The 19784-nt window shown below is 33.5% G+C and overlaps 1 protein-coding gene, 1 long non-coding RNA gene and 1 other non-coding gene across 4 annotated transcripts; 1 reads left to right on the forward strand and 2 right to left on the reverse strand.

Annotated features, from left to right (window-relative positions):
• Positions 1-2593: 2593 nt before the first annotated feature.
• Positions 2594-2674, reverse strand: TRNAL-AAG (transfer RNA leucine (anticodon AAG)). The gene has a single exon. It is a non-coding gene; the product is annotated as a tRNA-Leu (tRNA).
• Positions 2675-3195: 521 nt separating this feature from the next.
• Positions 3196-4841, forward strand: LOC139883429 (uncharacterized). 2 transcript variants are annotated; one of them, XR_011771841.1, is made up of 3 exons: positions 3196-3313; positions 3414-3529; positions 3842-4527. It is a non-coding gene; the product is annotated as an uncharacterized lncRNA (long non-coding RNA). The 2 variants fall into 2 exon arrangements; XR_011771840.1 differs by lacking the exon at positions 3196-3313 and adding an exon at positions 4587-4841 and having other exon boundaries at positions 3320-3529; positions 3842-3933.
• Positions 4842-15569: 10728 nt separating this feature from the next.
• LOC139846831 (ATP-dependent DNA helicase PIF1-like) lies at positions 15570-16326 on the reverse strand. The gene is made up of 2 exons (XM_071836367.1): positions 16190-16326; positions 15570-15816 (listed from the first exon to the last, which is right to left on the reverse strand). The coding sequence occupies exons 1-2, from the start codon at positions 16324-16326 to the stop codon at positions 15570-15572; spliced, it is 384 nt and encodes a 127-aa protein (XP_071692468.1).
• Between the last annotated feature and the right edge of the window lie 3458 nt (positions 16327-19784).

A 19784-nucleotide genomic window follows, 5' to 3' on the forward strand; every position in this document is an offset into this window, starting at 1 on the left:
AAATCAAAAGATCCTCGAATATTCACGTTTACATATTACGTACATTTCGACTCGCGTTTTCGCAGCGCGTTTTTGCAGCACGTTTCGCAACGCGTTTTCGACGCGCGAATATGAAAACTTCAATTGGAAACACGACTTGAAAATGAAAACTGAAATTGGAAGTAAAACTTTTTGTATAACTTTTTACTTATTTTATAAAATGAAATTCAATTCCATTTCATGTCAATAAAAACACAATTTTCGCATTCCACGGGATTTATCAATTCCAATTCATTCCAAAAACATTCTTCCAACCAAACGCGGCCTTATATTTTACGGGAAACAGTAACCAAAGTTCATCTGATCCAAATAAAGATGTAACTTGAGACTTCTACATCGAAAGTAAATACAACACAACACGTATGCCACGATCACAAATACTTTTCTATAATCTTTTTTATTATCATTGTTTTTACTGAGATAAAATTCGTCTACCCAAATCACTAGTCTGGTCAAGGGAGGATATACTTTAGTACTAGTGGTAGCACGTGCTACCACTGAAATGTGAAATCTATTTGAAAATTATTCAGCTTTAACTAGTGACGTCACTGGATAGTGTAAAATTTTTGTGTGCCACTATTTGATAGTGTAATTTTTTTTGAGCTTTTAACTAGTGACACCCGTGATTACGATTTCTAGATCCTCCACTGAGTCTGGTTCTGGTTTATGCCAACTGCTGCATCAATAAAATCTTTCCCATCATCATCACTAAACGGTAAATGACATCGTAGTTCCAGTTTCCAGTGGTACCACGGGCTACCACTGAAATATGCAATCTAGTTGAAATTTTTTCGGGCATTTAACTAGTAAGACCACTGGATTTTCTAAAATTTTTGTGTGCCACTATTAATACTGTAATTTTTTTTGATTTTTTAACTAGTGATACCCGTGACTACGATTTCTAGATCCTCCACTATGTCTGGTTCTGTCTGGTTCTGGTTTATACCAACTGCTGCAGCAATAAAATCTTGCACATCATCATCACTAAACGCTAAACGACATCATAGCATATATCTTTCCAGGCTGTTTCTTACCATCTACAAACGCCTCAACTCGTTGATCATACTTATTCTTATTATTCATGTCATCATGAACAAGCATATTTCTTAAAAGATAACTCTAATCAACGTGAACATCTTTAACCATCTCCAGTTTCTCAAACATCTCAATAATAGAATCATCTGCATTGTAACTGAACCAACGACTGCAAATTATGTAGGGAATTTAGAAGCATGGTTGTTTCTGTTAATCCATTTCCAATCGTAATTCGATATGTTGATTGCATTCTTAGTCTTTTGTTATAGGTAAGCCTTCTGTTGTTACCATTTGTGCATTGCCTAAGTTGTACCCGGTATCTGAGTATTCGGTGGATGCGAAAGGTTCGATCCTTAAGGGGGTTTTTCTAATGTGGTTTCCTCCCGACGAGTGACATGGATATGATCGGGTTTGTGATATCCCAATGCGGACCCCGTTAGTGACTCCCAACTCATTGTTAAAAGAAAAAGGAAAAAACTTGTGTTTGTGAGCTTTCTTGAATTCGTAGAATCGAACAATCGAGGTGATTACACTTTGTTCTGAAAAGGAGATAGTGATGCAAATTAAGAAAATGAGTATTGACAAACTGGATTATGGCGTAACGAATTTAGTTATGATCATCATCATTTGGAAGGAAACAATTATCTCAGTAATCAAGCCAATTCAGACTGAGTGCAACTTGTGAGGGGAATAACCTATTTACACTCTGGGTGCCTGTAGTAACCCGTCGAGATAGTTCTCATCGTGGGTGGTAAAGAGACAATTGGGACAATCTTTGGAGATGGAGTTTTGGAGAAGAGGAAGATGGAGGTTCTAAGGAGAAACCTCCATGTATGTATCGTGAGATATGAGAGGTTCCAGAGGAACCGTTCTCTAATCGTGATGTTGTGTATGTATATCGTCCCTAGAAACCTTCTTCTAGTCTTCTTTATATAAAAAGGAGTGAGCCAAACTCATTAATAATAGTAGTATAAAGGCCTACCAAGGATGACCCATTAACTCGGATCAAGTTAAAAGTGTTTAAATGGTTAGTTAATGCGAAAATTTGCTAAAGTCATCGATTCTACGTCAGTAATGATAATCCATAATGATAACCCATGGATGCCTCTATGTGAGACAATGGTATACATGGGATAGTTTAAGTTTTGAGCTAGCTAATGTCTGAATTGTTTATAAGGGGATGTAGTTTTTTGCATTTTTATAGTTCTAAGTGAGTATATGGTATGTCATTTGTAAACCCAGCTTGGTGCCCTTATGAAAAATTGTTATAAGTTTTACTTCTTGTTTTTTGCCAAAAAGGGAAAAAAGAAAAGAAAAAAGAATGACCCATTAACATAACACATCAAAAATGACCGTGAGTATTAATGGTCTATAATAATATTTGTTGTTGTCAAATCTGATCAAAGTTATGTGATATCAATTATGAATTATGAATACTACGAGATTAAAAGTTGACGCTGTTTCGAACTTTCGATTATACCATGTTAATTTATGTGTAAGTGGGAGGTAAAAAAGTATTTGTTGAGAGTGGGATTTGAACCCACGCCCTTTCGGACCAGAACCTTAATCTGGCGCCTTAGACCAACTCGGCCATCTCAACGTTATTAGCTAGTTTTGTCAAAACTACTTTAAAATGTATTGCATTTCACAACAGTTCCATTTTTTTATTCGAAGTAAATAGAAAATTAGTAGTTAATTTATTCGTTTACTTGTATTACGATTTACACATCTTTCTACCGCTTATAATTAATGGAAGTTTTACATCAAATTTTCGTTCATTTATCTCCTCTATATATTAAAACACAGTGCTTATTATTTAAGATTAAAAAAGAGATTCTTTCAAAATTCAATCTCAACCGTAGAATAGGAATGTATCAAAGAAATCTGATGGTTCACATTTATCTATATTAAGATTCGTCTCTCTCATAATAAGGTTAGAAGGTATTTACCAATATACCCTTAATAATATAATATTACTAGATCGGAACAGTGTCTCACGAGAAGTTTTTTTTTTTTTTTTTCTAGTTACTTTAACCTTTTTTTTTTTTTTTATTTAAGTTACTCGTACAAAATTGGGAAAAAAACCACCCTATGAGATTCATAGTTCTTTTTTCAGTTTCTCAAAACCCACGCATCCTCTTTCCTCTTTTCCATCTCAGGCGATATAATGCATATGGAACCCAATTTTATACATCGTTTGAAATCAACCAATCGCATATTTGATTTTTATTCGTTAATCGTAAGTTTTATCTGTATATCTTTCTTTTCTGATTTTGTTGTGTAATAATCGAATTCAGCACACAGTTATATCATCTTTTCAATCTATATCTCAAATTTAGGATTACAACTCATCTGTTCCTCATCGCTTATATCGGTATGATGAAGGCAATGATTAATTACATGATGAAATCCCTTCAATCCAACATTTGGTATATCTGAACGCATGAAGATTTAGGTATTTACTCTTAATTTCGTATTTTGAAAACTTACGATTCCTGTTGTAAATGCAGAAATCCGATTCAAAGAAACAAAAAGCCCTAAAACTATTGTAAAATTTAGGTATTTACTCTTAATTTATTGTTCTGTAAATCTACTATTAATGTTTTTCATAAATAAATAAGAAAAACATTTACATGTCGGATAACCTTGAAATCATATAAAATCGATCATGTTAAAGTTAGATTAAATTAGTCTTTTTTATAAAATGTTGGATTAATGTTATGGGGTTTTCTTTCTAAAAACATCAATTGGGTTTTATATGTAACAGGGAGTGATGTCCGTTGGATGCATTTTCTGAATGGCTGTGTTATGAAGGCTTCAACGACACCATATCACTATAAGATCTTTAGTCTTCGAAAGGTACACAGTGATATTTATATTTAATGAACTCAAAAATGAAAGTAATTATCAAACAGATAAATAATTATTAAAATGAGAATAAAATACTTAATTTCAGAATGGATGTGTTATGAACTAAGGATGAGATCAGTACCGGAACCGTACCGTACCAAAACCGTATATACTGATACCGAAAAATTCAAAATTTTGGAACCAAATACCAAAAGTGATTACAGAAATCAGTACGGGTTTCGGTAACGGGTTTTTCGGTAATTTACCTTTTGGTACCGAAAGTATTTCGTGCTTTGGACTTGATTACTATAATCCATGAGTGAAATGAGTGTGTTTGTTTTTAGACTGTATTTGGTAGATTGTATTATGGAGTTCTGTGTGATGACTAATCTAATCTAATATTTAACAATTTGTAATTCATGATCATATACTATGCACTGATCGTCCAGTCTAATGAATTCTGTATGTTATTATATGTTATACTCTGACCATATTACAAAATTGAATGGAGGTGTTTTAATCAAACTAGCAACCATTTTTTTTCTCGAACAGCAATCATTTTGGTTTATAAAATTAGTAAAAGTTGTCTAAGTTTTTTGATCCCACGGGGTTGATGCATTTTCAGGTCTTCAATTGTTTTAATCTCTGATTTCCTATTATAGATTGTGACTTGAACCAACTGGAGTGGATAACGTCTATCTGCATTCAAAGATAGTTCAAGAGAAAACAACACTTAAATGATACTGGATTTTTATTACTATCATATTTGAGGACATTAAAACCCTTATTGACTGGTATGTGAGGTGTTAAATAGTCATATATCTTGTATTACAATGTATATACAGAAACAATTTGTTATTGTATATTGTTTATTGTAATGTAATATCAAGGGCTGTAATTTCAACTCATTTTTCTGAAAAGCTTAATTTTATAGACTGCTTTATGTAGTATATACTGTATATACTGTATTATCTATCCATCTAATAGGTCTCTATATATTATATATAAATATAAATATAAATGTTATATGTTATAAGTTACTTAATGCCATTGTGCATCTGCTGCACATTAGAGAGGGTAAGTTAGTCCCTTCAATTATTTAATGATTTTATTTGAGTTATATTTCATATCCGAGGATTCAAATAGTGAACTGAAAAAGGTCAACGGGGTCAGATTAGTTCTTCTAAGTGCACAACACCTCACTGATCACAAGAGTTTATGCATTTTATTAGAATAAAAAAAACTTGGACCTCACAAAATCAGGTGTGCATTATGAATCTCTCTTTTCAGTTTTCAGCATGCTCAAATTGTATATCTAAAAAAATGTGTTGTGCTCATACAGGTTCTTGCCCAGATTATATCTTCTTTTTTCTTGATATTACATATAAAATAACCATCCGGGCATAGCCTGGATGGCCACTGAGCTATCCCCATGATAGCATCCACCCGGGTTCGAGTTTGAGTTTCGCCTCGGCTTGTTCAAAAAGGGAGATGACTGGAGGGATGTCGAAAGACAATTCACCCGGTAGCGGGTCTGGCACTCAGCGGGCTCGTTCCCCCAGGTTTACCCTCTGCGGGGGAGTCAAATATTCGTTCGTAGGGGGGTTCCTGAGTAACCAAAAAAATATATATATATATTACATATAAAATTGTAAACTTACCCGTGCAATGAATTCATATCGTAATTCAATTAAATTTTTTCGAGTAAAAAACTTCACTTTGTTAATCACGCGAATGCGCGGGTATTAAACTAGTTGGTTTATGTTTCATACTATTTTTCTATTAAAAGAAATAGGTTTAATGGTTTAACGAGCTTCCCTTTTATCATGGGTATGAAATTATGTTTTACTAACTTTTATTTAGTATAAAATAAAAGATTAAAGTTATTAATAAATTATATACTTTCACTTTTATATATATATATATATATATATATATATATATATATATATATATATATATATATATATATATATATATATATATATATATATATATATATATATATATATATATATATATATATATATATATATATTATATAATAAAAAAATATTAGTGTCAGTCATAAACTTTCAATTTGTATATTAATGACGGATTAACATTTAAACCGAAAAAAATAATTGGGAATATTTTACGTATTTCAAGTGTTGTTTCTCTTTCTTTCTTCTCCTTTTCTCAATGTTTACAAAATTCCCATATTAGCCAACTGCAACTTCGTTCCTAAAAACGCTGTAGTTATATAAGATAAATGTCACCGGAGTAATCAACCGTAGGCGTAAGTTGCCGGAGCTCCGGAGACGGTGTAAACTCACCGAAATCATCCAACGTTGAATCTGACTCAGCTTCAATAAACAAAACACCCTCATCCATTATGCCTCCAAAAACTAAGTCATCGAAACGAAAAGTTGTAATCCCTAAAAAATTTGGGGATTCAATTCACGAATTGAAAAATAAGGATGAAAATCAAAATTGTCTGGAAGAGGATAGGATTTCAAAGGAACTGGAAAAGGAAGAAGGTAGTAATGAAGGTAGGAAGCAAGTTATTGATTCTGAGTTAGAGAAAGGTGAAAGGGTGATAATGACAGAAGCTGAACCTAGGTCAAGCAAATTGGGGGAGAATGTTGTTGCTGATTCTGTGATACGATCAAAATCTGTAAGCCCTGCTGTTAAATCTGTTGAATCTGCAGTTACTATGAATGCTATTCAAGATAAGGAATCTATTGATGTTGATAATAAGGTTGATGATCTGGTAAACAATGATACTTTTAGAAGATCTTATGTTAATGCTGTGAATAATGATGTTGAGATCATTGATAAAAAGCTGTGCTATATTCCGCCTCAATGTAACTCTGATGGGGAGGAAGTGGTAATCTTTGAAGAAGATCCGGTGACTGAAGGTTGCAAAAAGTGGGATAAAACACTTTGTGGATATTTTGTTGGTTGTAATATGCCTTATGCAGCAATTCAATACAATCTAAAACGAATGTGGGGAAGGTATGGATTGAGGAACATCATTGTTGATAACAAACAAGTTTGTTTCTTTAAATTTGATAATGAAGAGGGCATGAATACTGTGGTTGAGATGAGCCCATGGATGGTTGGGGGTAAACCATTGCTAGTACAAAAATGGAACCCTGAAGTTAATTTGGAGAAGGCTGAACCATCCAAAGTACCTTTATGGGTTAAATTGACTGATATCCCTCTTGAAGCATGGAGTAAGAAAGGTATTAGTACAATTGCTAGCAAAGTTGGAAAGCCTTTGGTGATGGATGAAATGACAGCCAATATGTGCCAGCATGGAGTGGGCAGAATTGATTATGCTAGAGTGCTGGTTGAGATAGAAGTTTCAAAAGGTTTTACTGAGATGGTTGAAATTCACTATAAGGACAAGGAAAACAATGTTAAAGGTATCAAAAAGGTCAAAGTGGATTATGCTTGGAAACCTAAAATGTTTTTGGTCATAGCTTTCAAGAATGCAAGATTAGGCCAAAAACAGCTGTTGAGATTGAGATGGAAGTGAAAGCGAAGGAAGAAGCTCAATTTAAAAATAATGGTTTCAAAGAGGTGACTTATAAAAGGAAAATGGTTAATGATAATAAAAAGAAAAATGAATGGCAGAGAAAAGGGTCCAAATTGAATGATAATGATGATGAAGATATACATATTGCTGTTAAAGATACTTCAGGGTTATCTGCTGAAAAAAAGAAGATTGTTGGAGTTTTTCTAGATAAAAAGCAACAACCTACTATGTCAGAATCAAGAAACTGGTCAAATGCTATGGTGGAGTATTATCAGACTCAATGGATGAAGAGGTATGTTGATAAGGCTGGTGGTAATGAAAATGATTCAGAAGACATAGAAGAATTGGAAGAATTAGTTGATGAGCAATATAATGCTAATGAATTGGAAGGTAAGAAGGTTGGCCACTTGGGTCATGATTGACCTGTTTTGATTGGTTTTAATGGAGTTAAAATTGGCAGCTTGGAATATTAGGGGAATGAATCATGAGGATAAACAGAATGAAGTCATTAAGTTTATTAGTGAGGAGAAGGTTAGTTTTTGTGCTATCCTGGAAACTCATTTGAAACCAAAAACTATTACTGCAGTTTGTGATAGAATCTTTAAAGATTGGGAATGGACATCAAATGTGGCCTATAGCACGAATAGTTGTAGGATTGTTTTGGGGTGGAATAGACAGAATGTTGATGTTATGATTCTTCATATGACTAGACAAGTTCTTTTATGTACTATTGAAGTCAATAAAAAGAAAATGTTTTGTAGCATTGTATATGCAAGTAACTCTGGAAAAGAAAGAAGGGACTTGTGGTCAGCTTTGGAAGCTCATAAAAGCATTGTGAATGATAGGCCTTGGGTGATTTTGGGAGACTTTAATGTGATTATGTCTCCTAATGAGCAATCTGATGGTGGTTCTGTTATTAATGAAGACATGCAGGATTTTGTCAATTGTGTGAATAATATAGAGGTGGAAGATATTTGCAGCTCTGGTTTTCATTATACATGGACTAAGTCCCTGAAAAATCCAAATTGTGGCACCTTAAAGAAGCTGGATAGAATCTTAATCAATGACAAATTTGCAAGCAGTTTTCAGAACTCACATGGTATATTCTTACCTTATATCATCTCTGATCATAGTCCAGTTATTCTTGCCATTCCAGATGCTATTAGTAGCACCCCTAAACCATTTAGGTTTCTTAATTTTACTGCTGATAAAGATGAATTTGTGGAAATTGTGGAAAAAGGGTGGGATATGCAAGTTGAAGGTCACAATATGTTCAAGGTTTCAAAGAAATTAAAAGGGCTGAAAAAGGATCTTAAAAAGCTGAGTTGGAAAGAAGGGAATATTTTTGATAATGTTGTTGTTTTGAAATCCAAACTTAAAGAAAAGCAAGCCCTTATTGACAAGAATCCTTTTGATGTCACATTGAGAAATGAAGCTATAGAAATTTTAAATAAATACCAAGATGCCTTAAAAGATGAAAGAAAGTTGCTGCAACAGAAAGCTAAAATTAAATGGCTTTCAGATGGTGACAAAAATACAGCTTATTTTCATGATATTTTAAAGTCTAGGAAGCAAAAAAGTAGAATTGTTGGTATTTGTGATGAGTTGGGAAATAGATATGAAGGAGACCAGATACCAATTCAATTTGTTAAGCATTTTCAGTCTTTTTTTGGAGAAGCTAGAAATGTGGTCCCTATTGATGAGTTAGGCAATATTTTCTCTAATAAGTTGACTGAGCATCAAGCTGCGTACATGGTAAGAGAGGTGTCTGATGAGGAAATAAAAAGTGCAGTTTTTGACATTGATAGTGACAAGGCAGCTGGGCCTGATGGGTTTACATCTCATTTTTTCAAAAAGGCTTGGCATATTATAGGTGATGAGGTCTGCATAGCTATAAAAGAGTTTTTTAGGAATGGAAAGTTGCTAGGTGAATGGAATGCTACAATGATAGCTTTGATTCCTAAAATTAACACTCCTAATAAAGTCTTCGATTTTAGACCCATTGCTTGTTGCAATGTGTTATATAAGAGCATTAGTAAGATCCTGACATCCAGAATTAAAGAAGGCCTGGATTCTGTTGTAAGTTGTAACCAAAGTGCCTTTATTCCTGGAAGACACATTCAAGATAATATATTGCTAACTCAAGAATTGCTTAAAGGTTACAATAGGAAAAAGGGCCCTAAAAGATGTGCTATGAAGGTTGACATCCAGAAGGCATATGACACTGTAAACTGGGATTTTTTGAGTGAAATTCTGGTCAAATTTGGTTTTCATGATATTATGGTAAAGTGGATTATGACTTGCATAAAGTCTGCTTCTTTCACTGTATGTGTGAATGGTGTTAATCATGGTTATTTCAAGGGTGGGAGAGGTCTTAGACAGGGGGATCCTATGTCTCCTTACTTGTTTACTCTAGTTATGGAGGTTTTAAACTTGATCATGGTGGCTAGAACAAATGATAATAAAGATTTCAGATACCATTTTGGATGCAAAAAACTGAAATTAGTCCAGCTATGTTTTGCAGATGATCTATTGATTTTATGCCATGGAGATAGGAAATCTGTACAGGTGATTAAAAGTGTTTTGGAAGAATTTCAAAGTGTGTCTGGGCTCTCTCCAAATCTTCAAAAAAGTACTGTCTTTTTTGGTAGTGTAGATGAAGGTGAAAAACAAGTTATTCTGAATATTATGCCATTCTCAGTAGGAAAACTATCAATGAAATATCTTGGTGTCCCTTTGCTAGCTAAAGGGTTGTCTGCAACAGATTGTAAATACCTTACTGATCAGATCAAAAGAAGAATTGAAGGGTGGCGAAATAGGCATTTGTCTTTTGCTGGTAGGCTTCAGCTTATTGCTTCAGTTTTGGCTTCCTTACAAGTTTACTGGGCCTCTGTATATAATCTTCCTATTGGTGTGGTCAAAGATATTGAAAAATTATTCAAAGGCTTTTTATGGTGTCAAGGTGAGTTAACTAAAGGAAAATCAAAAGTGGCATGGAAAGAAATATGCAAGCCAAAGGACCAAGGGGGATTGGGTTTGAAAGATATTAAAAAGTGGAATGATGCTTTACTCACTAAACAGCTGTGGAAGATTGTGGGTCAAAATGACTCTTTGTGGGTAAAATGGGTCAACATTGTTAAGCTTAAAAATCAAAGTATTTGGAATGTGGAACCTAGGCCTAATGATAGTTGTGGATGGAAAAGAATTTTGGAGCTTAGAAATGTGATTAGGAAGCATACTTTTCATACCATAGGTGATGGTTCATCTCTTTCTCTTTGGTATGATAAATGGGATGAATTTGGGCCATTATGTGAGCATATTTCTCAAAGGGACATCCATGAAGCTAGACTAAATACCAATTTAAAGGTTGCTGATATGGTTATGGATAATCAGTGGAGTTGGCCTATTGAGTGGATGAATAAGTTTCCTATTCTTCATAATATTAGACAACCTAGTCTGGAAATTAATGTGAAGGACAAGGTGTTATGGGTGTGCAATAATATGAAGAAAGTCCAATTTTCCATTAAACAAACATGGGAAGATCTCAGGGAGGATAGTCCAAAGGTTGATTGGAATCATGTAGTCTGGTATAGTCAAGCTATTCCTAAGCATTCCTTCATTTTATGGCTGGCTATAAAAGGTAGATTGCTGACTCAAGACAGGATTCTGAAATGGAATCCTACTGGAAATTATATTTGTGATTTGTGCAGATGTTGTTTGGATTCCCATGAGCACTTGTTCTTTCAATGTATGTATGCAAAGAAGGTCTGGGGTTCTATGAAGGTTTTGTTGATGCTGAGAAGCCTAAATGATAATTTTGGTGACATTATTAATATGCTCAAGTCCAGTCCTTACAAAAGAAATATATGGAGTATTATTCATAGATTGGTGTTGGGGGCAACTGTCTATTATATATGGCAGGAGAGAAACTGCAGAATTTTCAAGCAATCGTCTAGAAGTGATGCTGAGCTGATTGATATTATTCAGTTGAATGTTCGTTTGAAGCTGTGTGAGTTGAAGGTTAAGAATTCAAGGGGTGTTCAAGTTGCTGCTAGAGTTTGGAAGCTTAAATGGGAGAATGGTGTCTTAAAGTTAGCCTAGTTTGTTTAGGCTAGGTTTTGCCTTTTTTGGTCGTGTATTTGTTGTCTGGTGGGCCTGTTGGGCTGCACATTGTTGTTTTGGTTTGCCGACTTGGCTTTTAATTATAAAAAAAAAAACTTCGTTCCTAATCTATAATTATCACCATCAAACAATAATAATTTGAAACCTGGAGATGAACCAATGAGTTAAAGGGTCCAACAAATATTAAGCTTTCTTAGAGTTAAGAACGCATGTTTATTGACAAACATTAAGGATGCACGTTTGACGACTTTGGGCACGTTTGACCCTTTTTCCTTTAAACTATGCCACCGTTTATTTATTTTTCAAATTAAGTTATTTTGTCTGAATGAATATAAGACGCTTGTGAGAAATAAATGATAGATAAATAATTATTGTTTTATTATGTGCTGAATGAGTAATTGTTTGAATAATTGAAAAATAACCTTCCATGTGAGTTAGTTGAGAAACAGTTAATAATAAAATTTGAGAAGTAAGGACCTAGACGGAACTTCACATTTATTTGAATCTTTTTCATTAAGACGCGACTTATATAATAATTCATATACAAACACCTATCAATATCTTTTCATATTAAGTCCTGATTATTAAGTCAAAAACAAACATGACCTATACTATGACCAGAAAAGTAATATCCAATTAATAACACTCGACGTGTTTACTACATGTATCCAAACACATGTTGATCTGCGTTTTTATTATCACCGATCTAATGTGTTTTTTAGATCCGGGTTCATATTTTTTGTTATTGATGTACAAATGGGTTTTTATTTAGTGCGGATGAAGTGTAATATTAATAGTTGTTTAAACTAACGTGTTTGAAAATTAGGTTTTTAAATTTTGAGTTCTTATATTATACTTTGATGAAAATGAAGATGCAAAGTAAATAAATAGTTAAAGGGTCAAAGAATTCTAAAATGATAAAAATACCCTCACTTGTCTAACATTAATGTCCATGTCATTTTTAAAATAAAATAGAAACTGACATATAATAAGTAATCTAACCGGTTTAGTCGATAACAGATAACATTTTGTTTACACTCATGTACAACTTAGAAGTTTGTGACCTAAGATAATATTTTGTTAGGTATATAGTCTACATTGGCTTTGACCAATCTTGAAGAAAACAAATAATCCAAAGCATTCCCATTCGACATAGATGTCTTCTTTTTATCCATATCATAAACAACACCATCACCGGCTAACATCATCCAAAGCACCTTAATTGAGAAACTGATTGCAAAGAGGAAAGACTCAACATACACCGACAACGTCATCACTGCCAACATTATCCGAATACTCTAAAACTTTCTTATTCCATACGAATTCCCAAACCAAACACAAACCAATAAGACTTATTATAATGGTGATTGGAAAATTAGGCATGTTGGGGGTGGGGGTGGGGATGGGGTGTATGACGCTGACGTGACATGCGTGTTAGTAAAGTGAAAAATAATGGAGTGGTGTGTTGAGTGTTGTGTTGGAAGGTAGAGGTGTGTATTTTTAATTTCTTTTTCATTTTCTTTATTGTATTATTTATTTTAGTTTTTTTTAATTAGTTAGATTATTATTTTTAATTACTAAAAAAAATTAATAAAACACATTTGAATTAAAATCAATAAACGATTACAGTTTATTAAAAGCTCTAAAAATAGAAAAATTAAAACATCACAAAAATAGAAAATTACAATAATTTAAAGTTCTAACACAATTACTACTTATTATAAGTCCTAATACAACGATTACACAGACAAATTTAATATTTTTTCACTCAAGTCTTGACTTACGAATTCTGACTCGAGACTATTCGAATCGGAAGGGACTAAATTATGACTCGATTAGAATAAGTTTATAAGAAATGTTCAATTAGATTACTTTGTTGATTCAGCTGATCAACTTTTAACTTGGAGTATGTTCATGAATATTGTGCGGTTGAAGGCACCATAACTATTACTGATAGTGAGGTAGAGGAAGAAGAAGGAGAGGCACAAGCGAACGGGGTGATTATTACTTTGGTGTATTTGGTGTTCCAATATCTTATGATAGTGAATACGTGACAATTAATGGCTTTTTCATGTGTTAGAAAAATTTACGCCAACACGTCTAAGATTGAACTCCAACTTCATTATAATGTACTCGTCAAATTTAAGGTTTCTAAATTGTCATCATATGTTAGTTATAGTGGCGATGACGAAGACTTTAGGGCGAGCCTTTTTGAAGCACGGAGGATGATTTATATTCGCGGTATATTGAGTCAGGCTCAACAACAGAAGCTAGTATTGGGTCAGACTCAACAACATAAGCTGGCCCAACAACAGTCGATGTATATTTGAATGTTGGAATAAGTAGGCTGGTAGTACTTTGGGCTGAACATGAGAAAGGAGTCAGATTACTAAGTCGGCCAGGCACGTGTGATCGAAGAGCAAGTCAAAGGAGTTGGATAATATTCAAAGTTTTTTTTTTGTTATTATCTTTAATATTTGGACTTATCTTTATGTTCTTCCGTATATTTATTTAGGTGTAGACTGGGTATTCAGTTTAGATTTTGACTTTGTTTTTATCTTGAATAAAAAGGGAGATGATAAATCCACTTGTCTTTTTTATAAATCCACTTTTATTATGTATTAACTGCTTGTACAATAAGTTATCAATGTATAATTTAAATGGATTTATTAAATATGTGAATGGAAATATCATCTACGAGAAAAAAACCTAAACCGTGAATGTTTTATCCTTTGGTAAACCATGATGTTGGCTTTGTGTTCTTATTTATAATAAAGGTGAGAAGGTTTTGTTAATTATCTTACGGAGTATTATTTTTGTTTAGCCGGATCTTAATCCATTAACATGTAGACTACAACATGTACAAGACTACAAGTTTCAATTATGAAAACATTCTTTTTGCCAAAAGAATTCCAGATTTAGTGTATGTAGCATCACTTTCTTGAAGCAAATATGATAATAGACTCAAAAACTTTATGTGAATAAAACGCTAATGTGACAAAACATCTTGGTACGTAATGACAATAAATGTGTCACATTTCATTAAATATGATGGTGAAGATGGTCCAAAAACCCATTACACTTCCCATCTCATTTATAAGGGTTTGATCAGTTCTCTCATACTAGTTTAAGGACCCGTGATACTACATGTCAGTTTGAAAATTTATTGTTAATAATAATATATTAATATTAATTCTAAACTGCAAGTGGACTAAAATGACTAAACTGCTCCTGTGAACAGTAAAAGGTCATGAAAATTAGTATATTAGTATAATATAATATAATATAATGTTGAAAATAGATAGATGTAATTATGATATCAAATTATGCTGAAAATTCCATATAAAGATATAGCATTATGTAAATGTGTTAATATATACTCTGTAATAGATTTTAAGTTTTCATTAAATTTTATATAATTATGACCTCATCAAGATTTGTATGGAGATGTCAAGTGTCTTTTTATAGTATAAGAAAGGGGTATGATAGTCAAAGAATACAACATCAAAGTTGTTATTTAATATATAATAATATAGATAACGTAATTTATTAAATTTAATTTTTTATACATAAAAAAATATAATAATAAAATAAATAAATACAATAAATATTAAGTCACTACTTTTTCCTATCACAAATCCTATGATATGATCAATCATGTTATAATACATATTTATATATATTATATACTAGATCTATGAGCCCGTGCGTTGCACGGGCATAGATCCGACTATTTTTTGTTCCTTAAATTTTCATATGAGTTAACTATAATAGATGAGTATTGTAAAGTATTGTTGGCGTTTAATTACTGAGTTTGCTTTAGTAGAATTCAAAGAACAATGAACGGTTGTATGCCTTGTTTATCAATATAGTTAATACGCAACATATATTTATGACGTTATTAAAAAAAACTGACTTGATGATATTCATAAGTAAGGAAAAAAAGTTCAATAACAATAAGTTAATCAAACACTAATAAATAAACATGTAACATACGTTTTTAAAGTTGGTGCAAAACTTCTTTGTAGACTACGTTTTTAGTTGTAGTTGATAATTCTTGATCCTTATCCAATATAAGTACCTTCAACCCTTTCTTTGATGTAACTCTCGATAAAGCTACATAAAGTTGACCATGACTAAAAACAGGTTTTGGTAGGAACAAACCAACATGTGCAAGTGATTGACCTTGACTTTTATTTATAGTCATACCAAAACAAACTGCTATAAGGTATTGTCTTCTTTGAAATCTGAATGGAATTCATTTATCTGTTGGAACAATAAGCATACACCCAATTGCAGTTATTTTGCCAACATGGGTACCGGTCAATACCTTTGCTTTAATCATTCGGTGTTTAAGTTCAGTAATTTGTAATCGAGTACTGTTACATAAACCACCAGCTTGATCTACATTCCTGAGAAGCATCACTGGTACACCAACTTAAATTCAAATGATGGTTTGGTAAGACACCAATGTCAATGTTGTTAATGTAGTCGGTAGTGTACAACTCGCTGTTAAAATTTGAATCTCGTTCCGACTGACAAATGCTATATGAACTTAGATATGAACTCTCATCACCATCTAACAAAGCCATCATTCGATCGTTAATAATATTGACTAACTTGTGAGTTGGAGCCAGTATGGCACGTTGTTTGTAGTAAACAGGGTTGCCAAGATTTTCCAAGAAGTCGGGATAAATTGAACTAGTAATGGAACCTATTGGATCGGCAACATCTTTAACCAAAACATCATCAGGCATTTCAATGTCGAAAATACCATCTTTAGTTGGGTTGACTTCGCCATTACCAATGTTTAACAACAAATCGGCAAAGTTGCGAATTTCCTCAAATTACGAGGTTCGTACAAACACGAGTTTCGACCACACTAGTTAAATTTCCAAACGGCATAATGAGCATGGTGTTTGGGGAATTAAACTACCAAAATCTCGGTCAACTCCAAAAGCTACCACATCAAAAGCGTCCCCTAACAAACAAAACGGGATCTCTAATTCAAACGAACGCCCTTACCCTTGTCTCCGCCAAAACCTATAAAATGGTAAACAACGAGAGGGTAAGCAAAGCTTAGTGAGTGCAACAATTATACATACACATATATAACCCATCTACTTGCAATCGCACCCACTAAATACCTCATACGAAAATGTAACTCAATAGCATGCCGTCATACTCATAATGCTAACAACTCGTACAATATCACAACACCACATTAGCATATACTCAACACAATATATATATACATATGTATAGCATGCTTATACAATATCCAAGAACATAATATGGTTAATCATAACGCTATGGTGCTACCGGCACGTGGTTCACACCATACGCATTTGAGTCTCACTCTTTTATAGTGCTACCGGCATGTGGTTCACACTTTGGCGCTACCGACACGTGGTTCACGCCTCATTTTATAGTGCTACCGGCACGTGGTTCACGCTTGATGCTACCGGCACGTGGTTCACATCCAAATTTTATAGTGCTACCGGCACGTGGTTCACACTTGATGCTACCGACACGTGGTTCACATCAAAATTTTATAGTGCTACCGGCACGTGGTTCACACTTGATGCTACCGGCACGTGGTTCACATCATAATACCCGTCACATACATGTTATGGTACTACCGGCATGTGGTTCATACCATAACATTCACAAATAAATACGCCATATATATGTACGCATAATTATTCCACTCACCTCGATTACTTGAAAAGCAAATCCGCTTGAGCTCCTAATCGTCCAAATGCAAATCACCTAAGTAATTTATAAGCAAATAAGCTAAACACTCTAGCTTATACCCAAGTCACCATTTAGTGCAATATAGACCCATTTGCACTTACTTTACTTTGACCAAGTCAAAACTCACCCGAAAATCCCCATAATCATAATCGACTAGTGATTATGTTCCGACAAATCGTTTTACTCAAGGTTTCATCAACAAAACACCTTACTTACATCATTTAACACAAAACTCATTTTGACCTATTCTCAAGTCAAAACACCCATTTGGCAAGCTCACACAATTAATCACTTATAACCTAAGTTAACTAGTGATTTTAACACCCGAACGTGATTATCAACTAATCAATTTCACTAACCAACCAACAATGGTCATTAACACCACTTACTAGTTCAATCACCCAATTATCAACTAGTGGGTTTACTTCAAGAACAACCATTTCAAAAATCCCAATTATGAACATCAATCATACTATGAAAACTTGGAGTTAGAACTTACCAATACTACCACAACGTAGTCGTGAACGAGATGAACAACTTTAACACTTGCAACTTCGATTGATTCAAGCTCCTTCTTCTCCAAATGAAGCTTTCTCTCACTAAACTCTATTTCTCACTCTAGGGTTTGAGAGTGTGTGGAAGAGATGAAGAATGAGATCCAAATGAGATTGGATCAGGTTTTGTGGCCTCAAACCATCCAACAAGTGAAAAGACCAAACTACCATTCATTTAAGTAAAAATAGAAAAACTGGAAATCTGTCGCAGGGACAGTGCGCGGCGCGCACCATTACCTCTGCGCGGCGCGCACGCAGGCCTGAGCGGGTTCTGACTTTTCTTCAATTACGTAAAGCTTCACACACTTTAAGTACATCATATATACTCCATGTACAATAAATAATCGGGTCTTACAACTCTCCCCCACTTAGATTGGATCACGTCCTCGTGATCCGCACCAAAAACTAGAAGTTAAGCACTTCTACCTTGAACATTTTCGTCTCCAATGCGGAATTACACATGTAGCAATCACCCATCCGGGTTCTCACTTCGTACACTAATGCATCATATTACAACAACCGTACTTCACACTTCCATTCGATCAAAATTTCCACCACTCACTCGGAAGTACACCGTGAAAACTTCATAATATTTTTCCAAGAGCCATATCATTCCATCATTTCAACGATATCAGGTAATCAACCCATGAGACAAAACAACCACAACCGTTTGCTCCTACGCCGAGTATCCAAACTCGTACCATACACTCCACAATCGTCCTAAAAGTAGCACAATTCACCGACAATCATCGTCGTTACGCCTTTTGATGTCGTGCGAGGTGTATACGAAATAGCTTATATTTTTACAGGAAATACTATTAAATACGATACATTTTTACACAAGATATTTATTTATTTATAGAATGGATATACTTAAACCTTGCTACAACACTTATAGGCAGTGTACCTAATCGTACAGTAGTGTAGTTTTTAGTAAGTCCGGTTCGTTCCACAGGGAATCTTTTTAAACAAAGCTTAATGCTATATTAGTTTACTTTTATAAAAATACAAATATATATATATATGTAATATTATTATTATAAAGGGGGAGTTTTACCGTTTAATGACCGGTTTGTCGATTTTAAAACTTTAGTCACAGTTAAAACCAAATGTAAAATATTAAAAATAAATACAAGACTTAAATTAAAGCGTAAAGTAAATAACGATAATGAAATTGGGAATAATAAAAGTGCGATAAAATAAACTTGCGATAATTAAAAAGTACGATAATTAGAAGTGCAATTAAATATAAAATAAAGGAAATAAAATATGAAATAAAATAATTATGCTTATTTAAACTTCCGTAATCATGATGTTTGACGTGTTGATTTTAGTTTTATGCCCATGGGTTAATTGTCTTTTGTCCTGGATTATTTAATATGTCCATACGGATTTGTCCATAATAGTCCATCAGTCATAAATATAAAGAGCGAAAGCCTTCGTCAAATTATTCTTATTCCCGAAGTCAAATATTCCAACTAATTGGGGATTCGAATTGTAACAAGGTTTTAATACTTTGTTTAATGAATACACCAGGTTATCGACTGCGTGTAAACCAAGGTTTTACTACTTTGTTAACAATTACACCAATTACCCTTGAATGTAATTCACCCCTGTTTCAACAAGTCTATTAACTATTAATCCAGTTCCGTGTCCGGTAAAATGAATAATTATTGGTATTTATAGATATCCCGCCCACCGTACCCAGTCAAGCGTATGTGGTTATATATAAATACGTCGAATTATAAGTTTGTATATTAAATTAACAAGGTATTGTTTAGTTAATATAAAACCCATTAATAGTCCATAGTCTAATTTCCACAAGTGTCGCTCTTTTATCCAAACCCCAATTATGGTACAAAGCCCAATTACCCAATTTTAGTAATTAGCCCAACATCATGATT

The sequence above is a fragment of the Rutidosis leptorrhynchoides genome, chromosome 1 (genome assembly GCF_046630445.1).
Source record: "Rutidosis leptorrhynchoides isolate AG116_Rl617_1_P2 chromosome 1, CSIRO_AGI_Rlap_v1, whole genome shotgun sequence".
Lineage (NCBI taxonomy): Eukaryota > Viridiplantae > Streptophyta > Magnoliopsida > Asterales > Asteraceae > Rutidosis > Rutidosis leptorrhynchoides.

Bases quoted from the DNA above. Each gene is read 5' to 3' on its own strand.
- LOC139846831 (XM_071836367.1), bottom strand. From the start codon at position 16,326: ATGCCTGATGATGTTTTGGTTAAAGATGTTGCCGATCCAATAGGTTCC. The intron at 15,817-16,189 runs GTTAGTCAATAT...AATTCCATTCAG, and splicing joins ATACTGGCTCCAACTCACAA to ATTTCAAAGAAGACAATACC.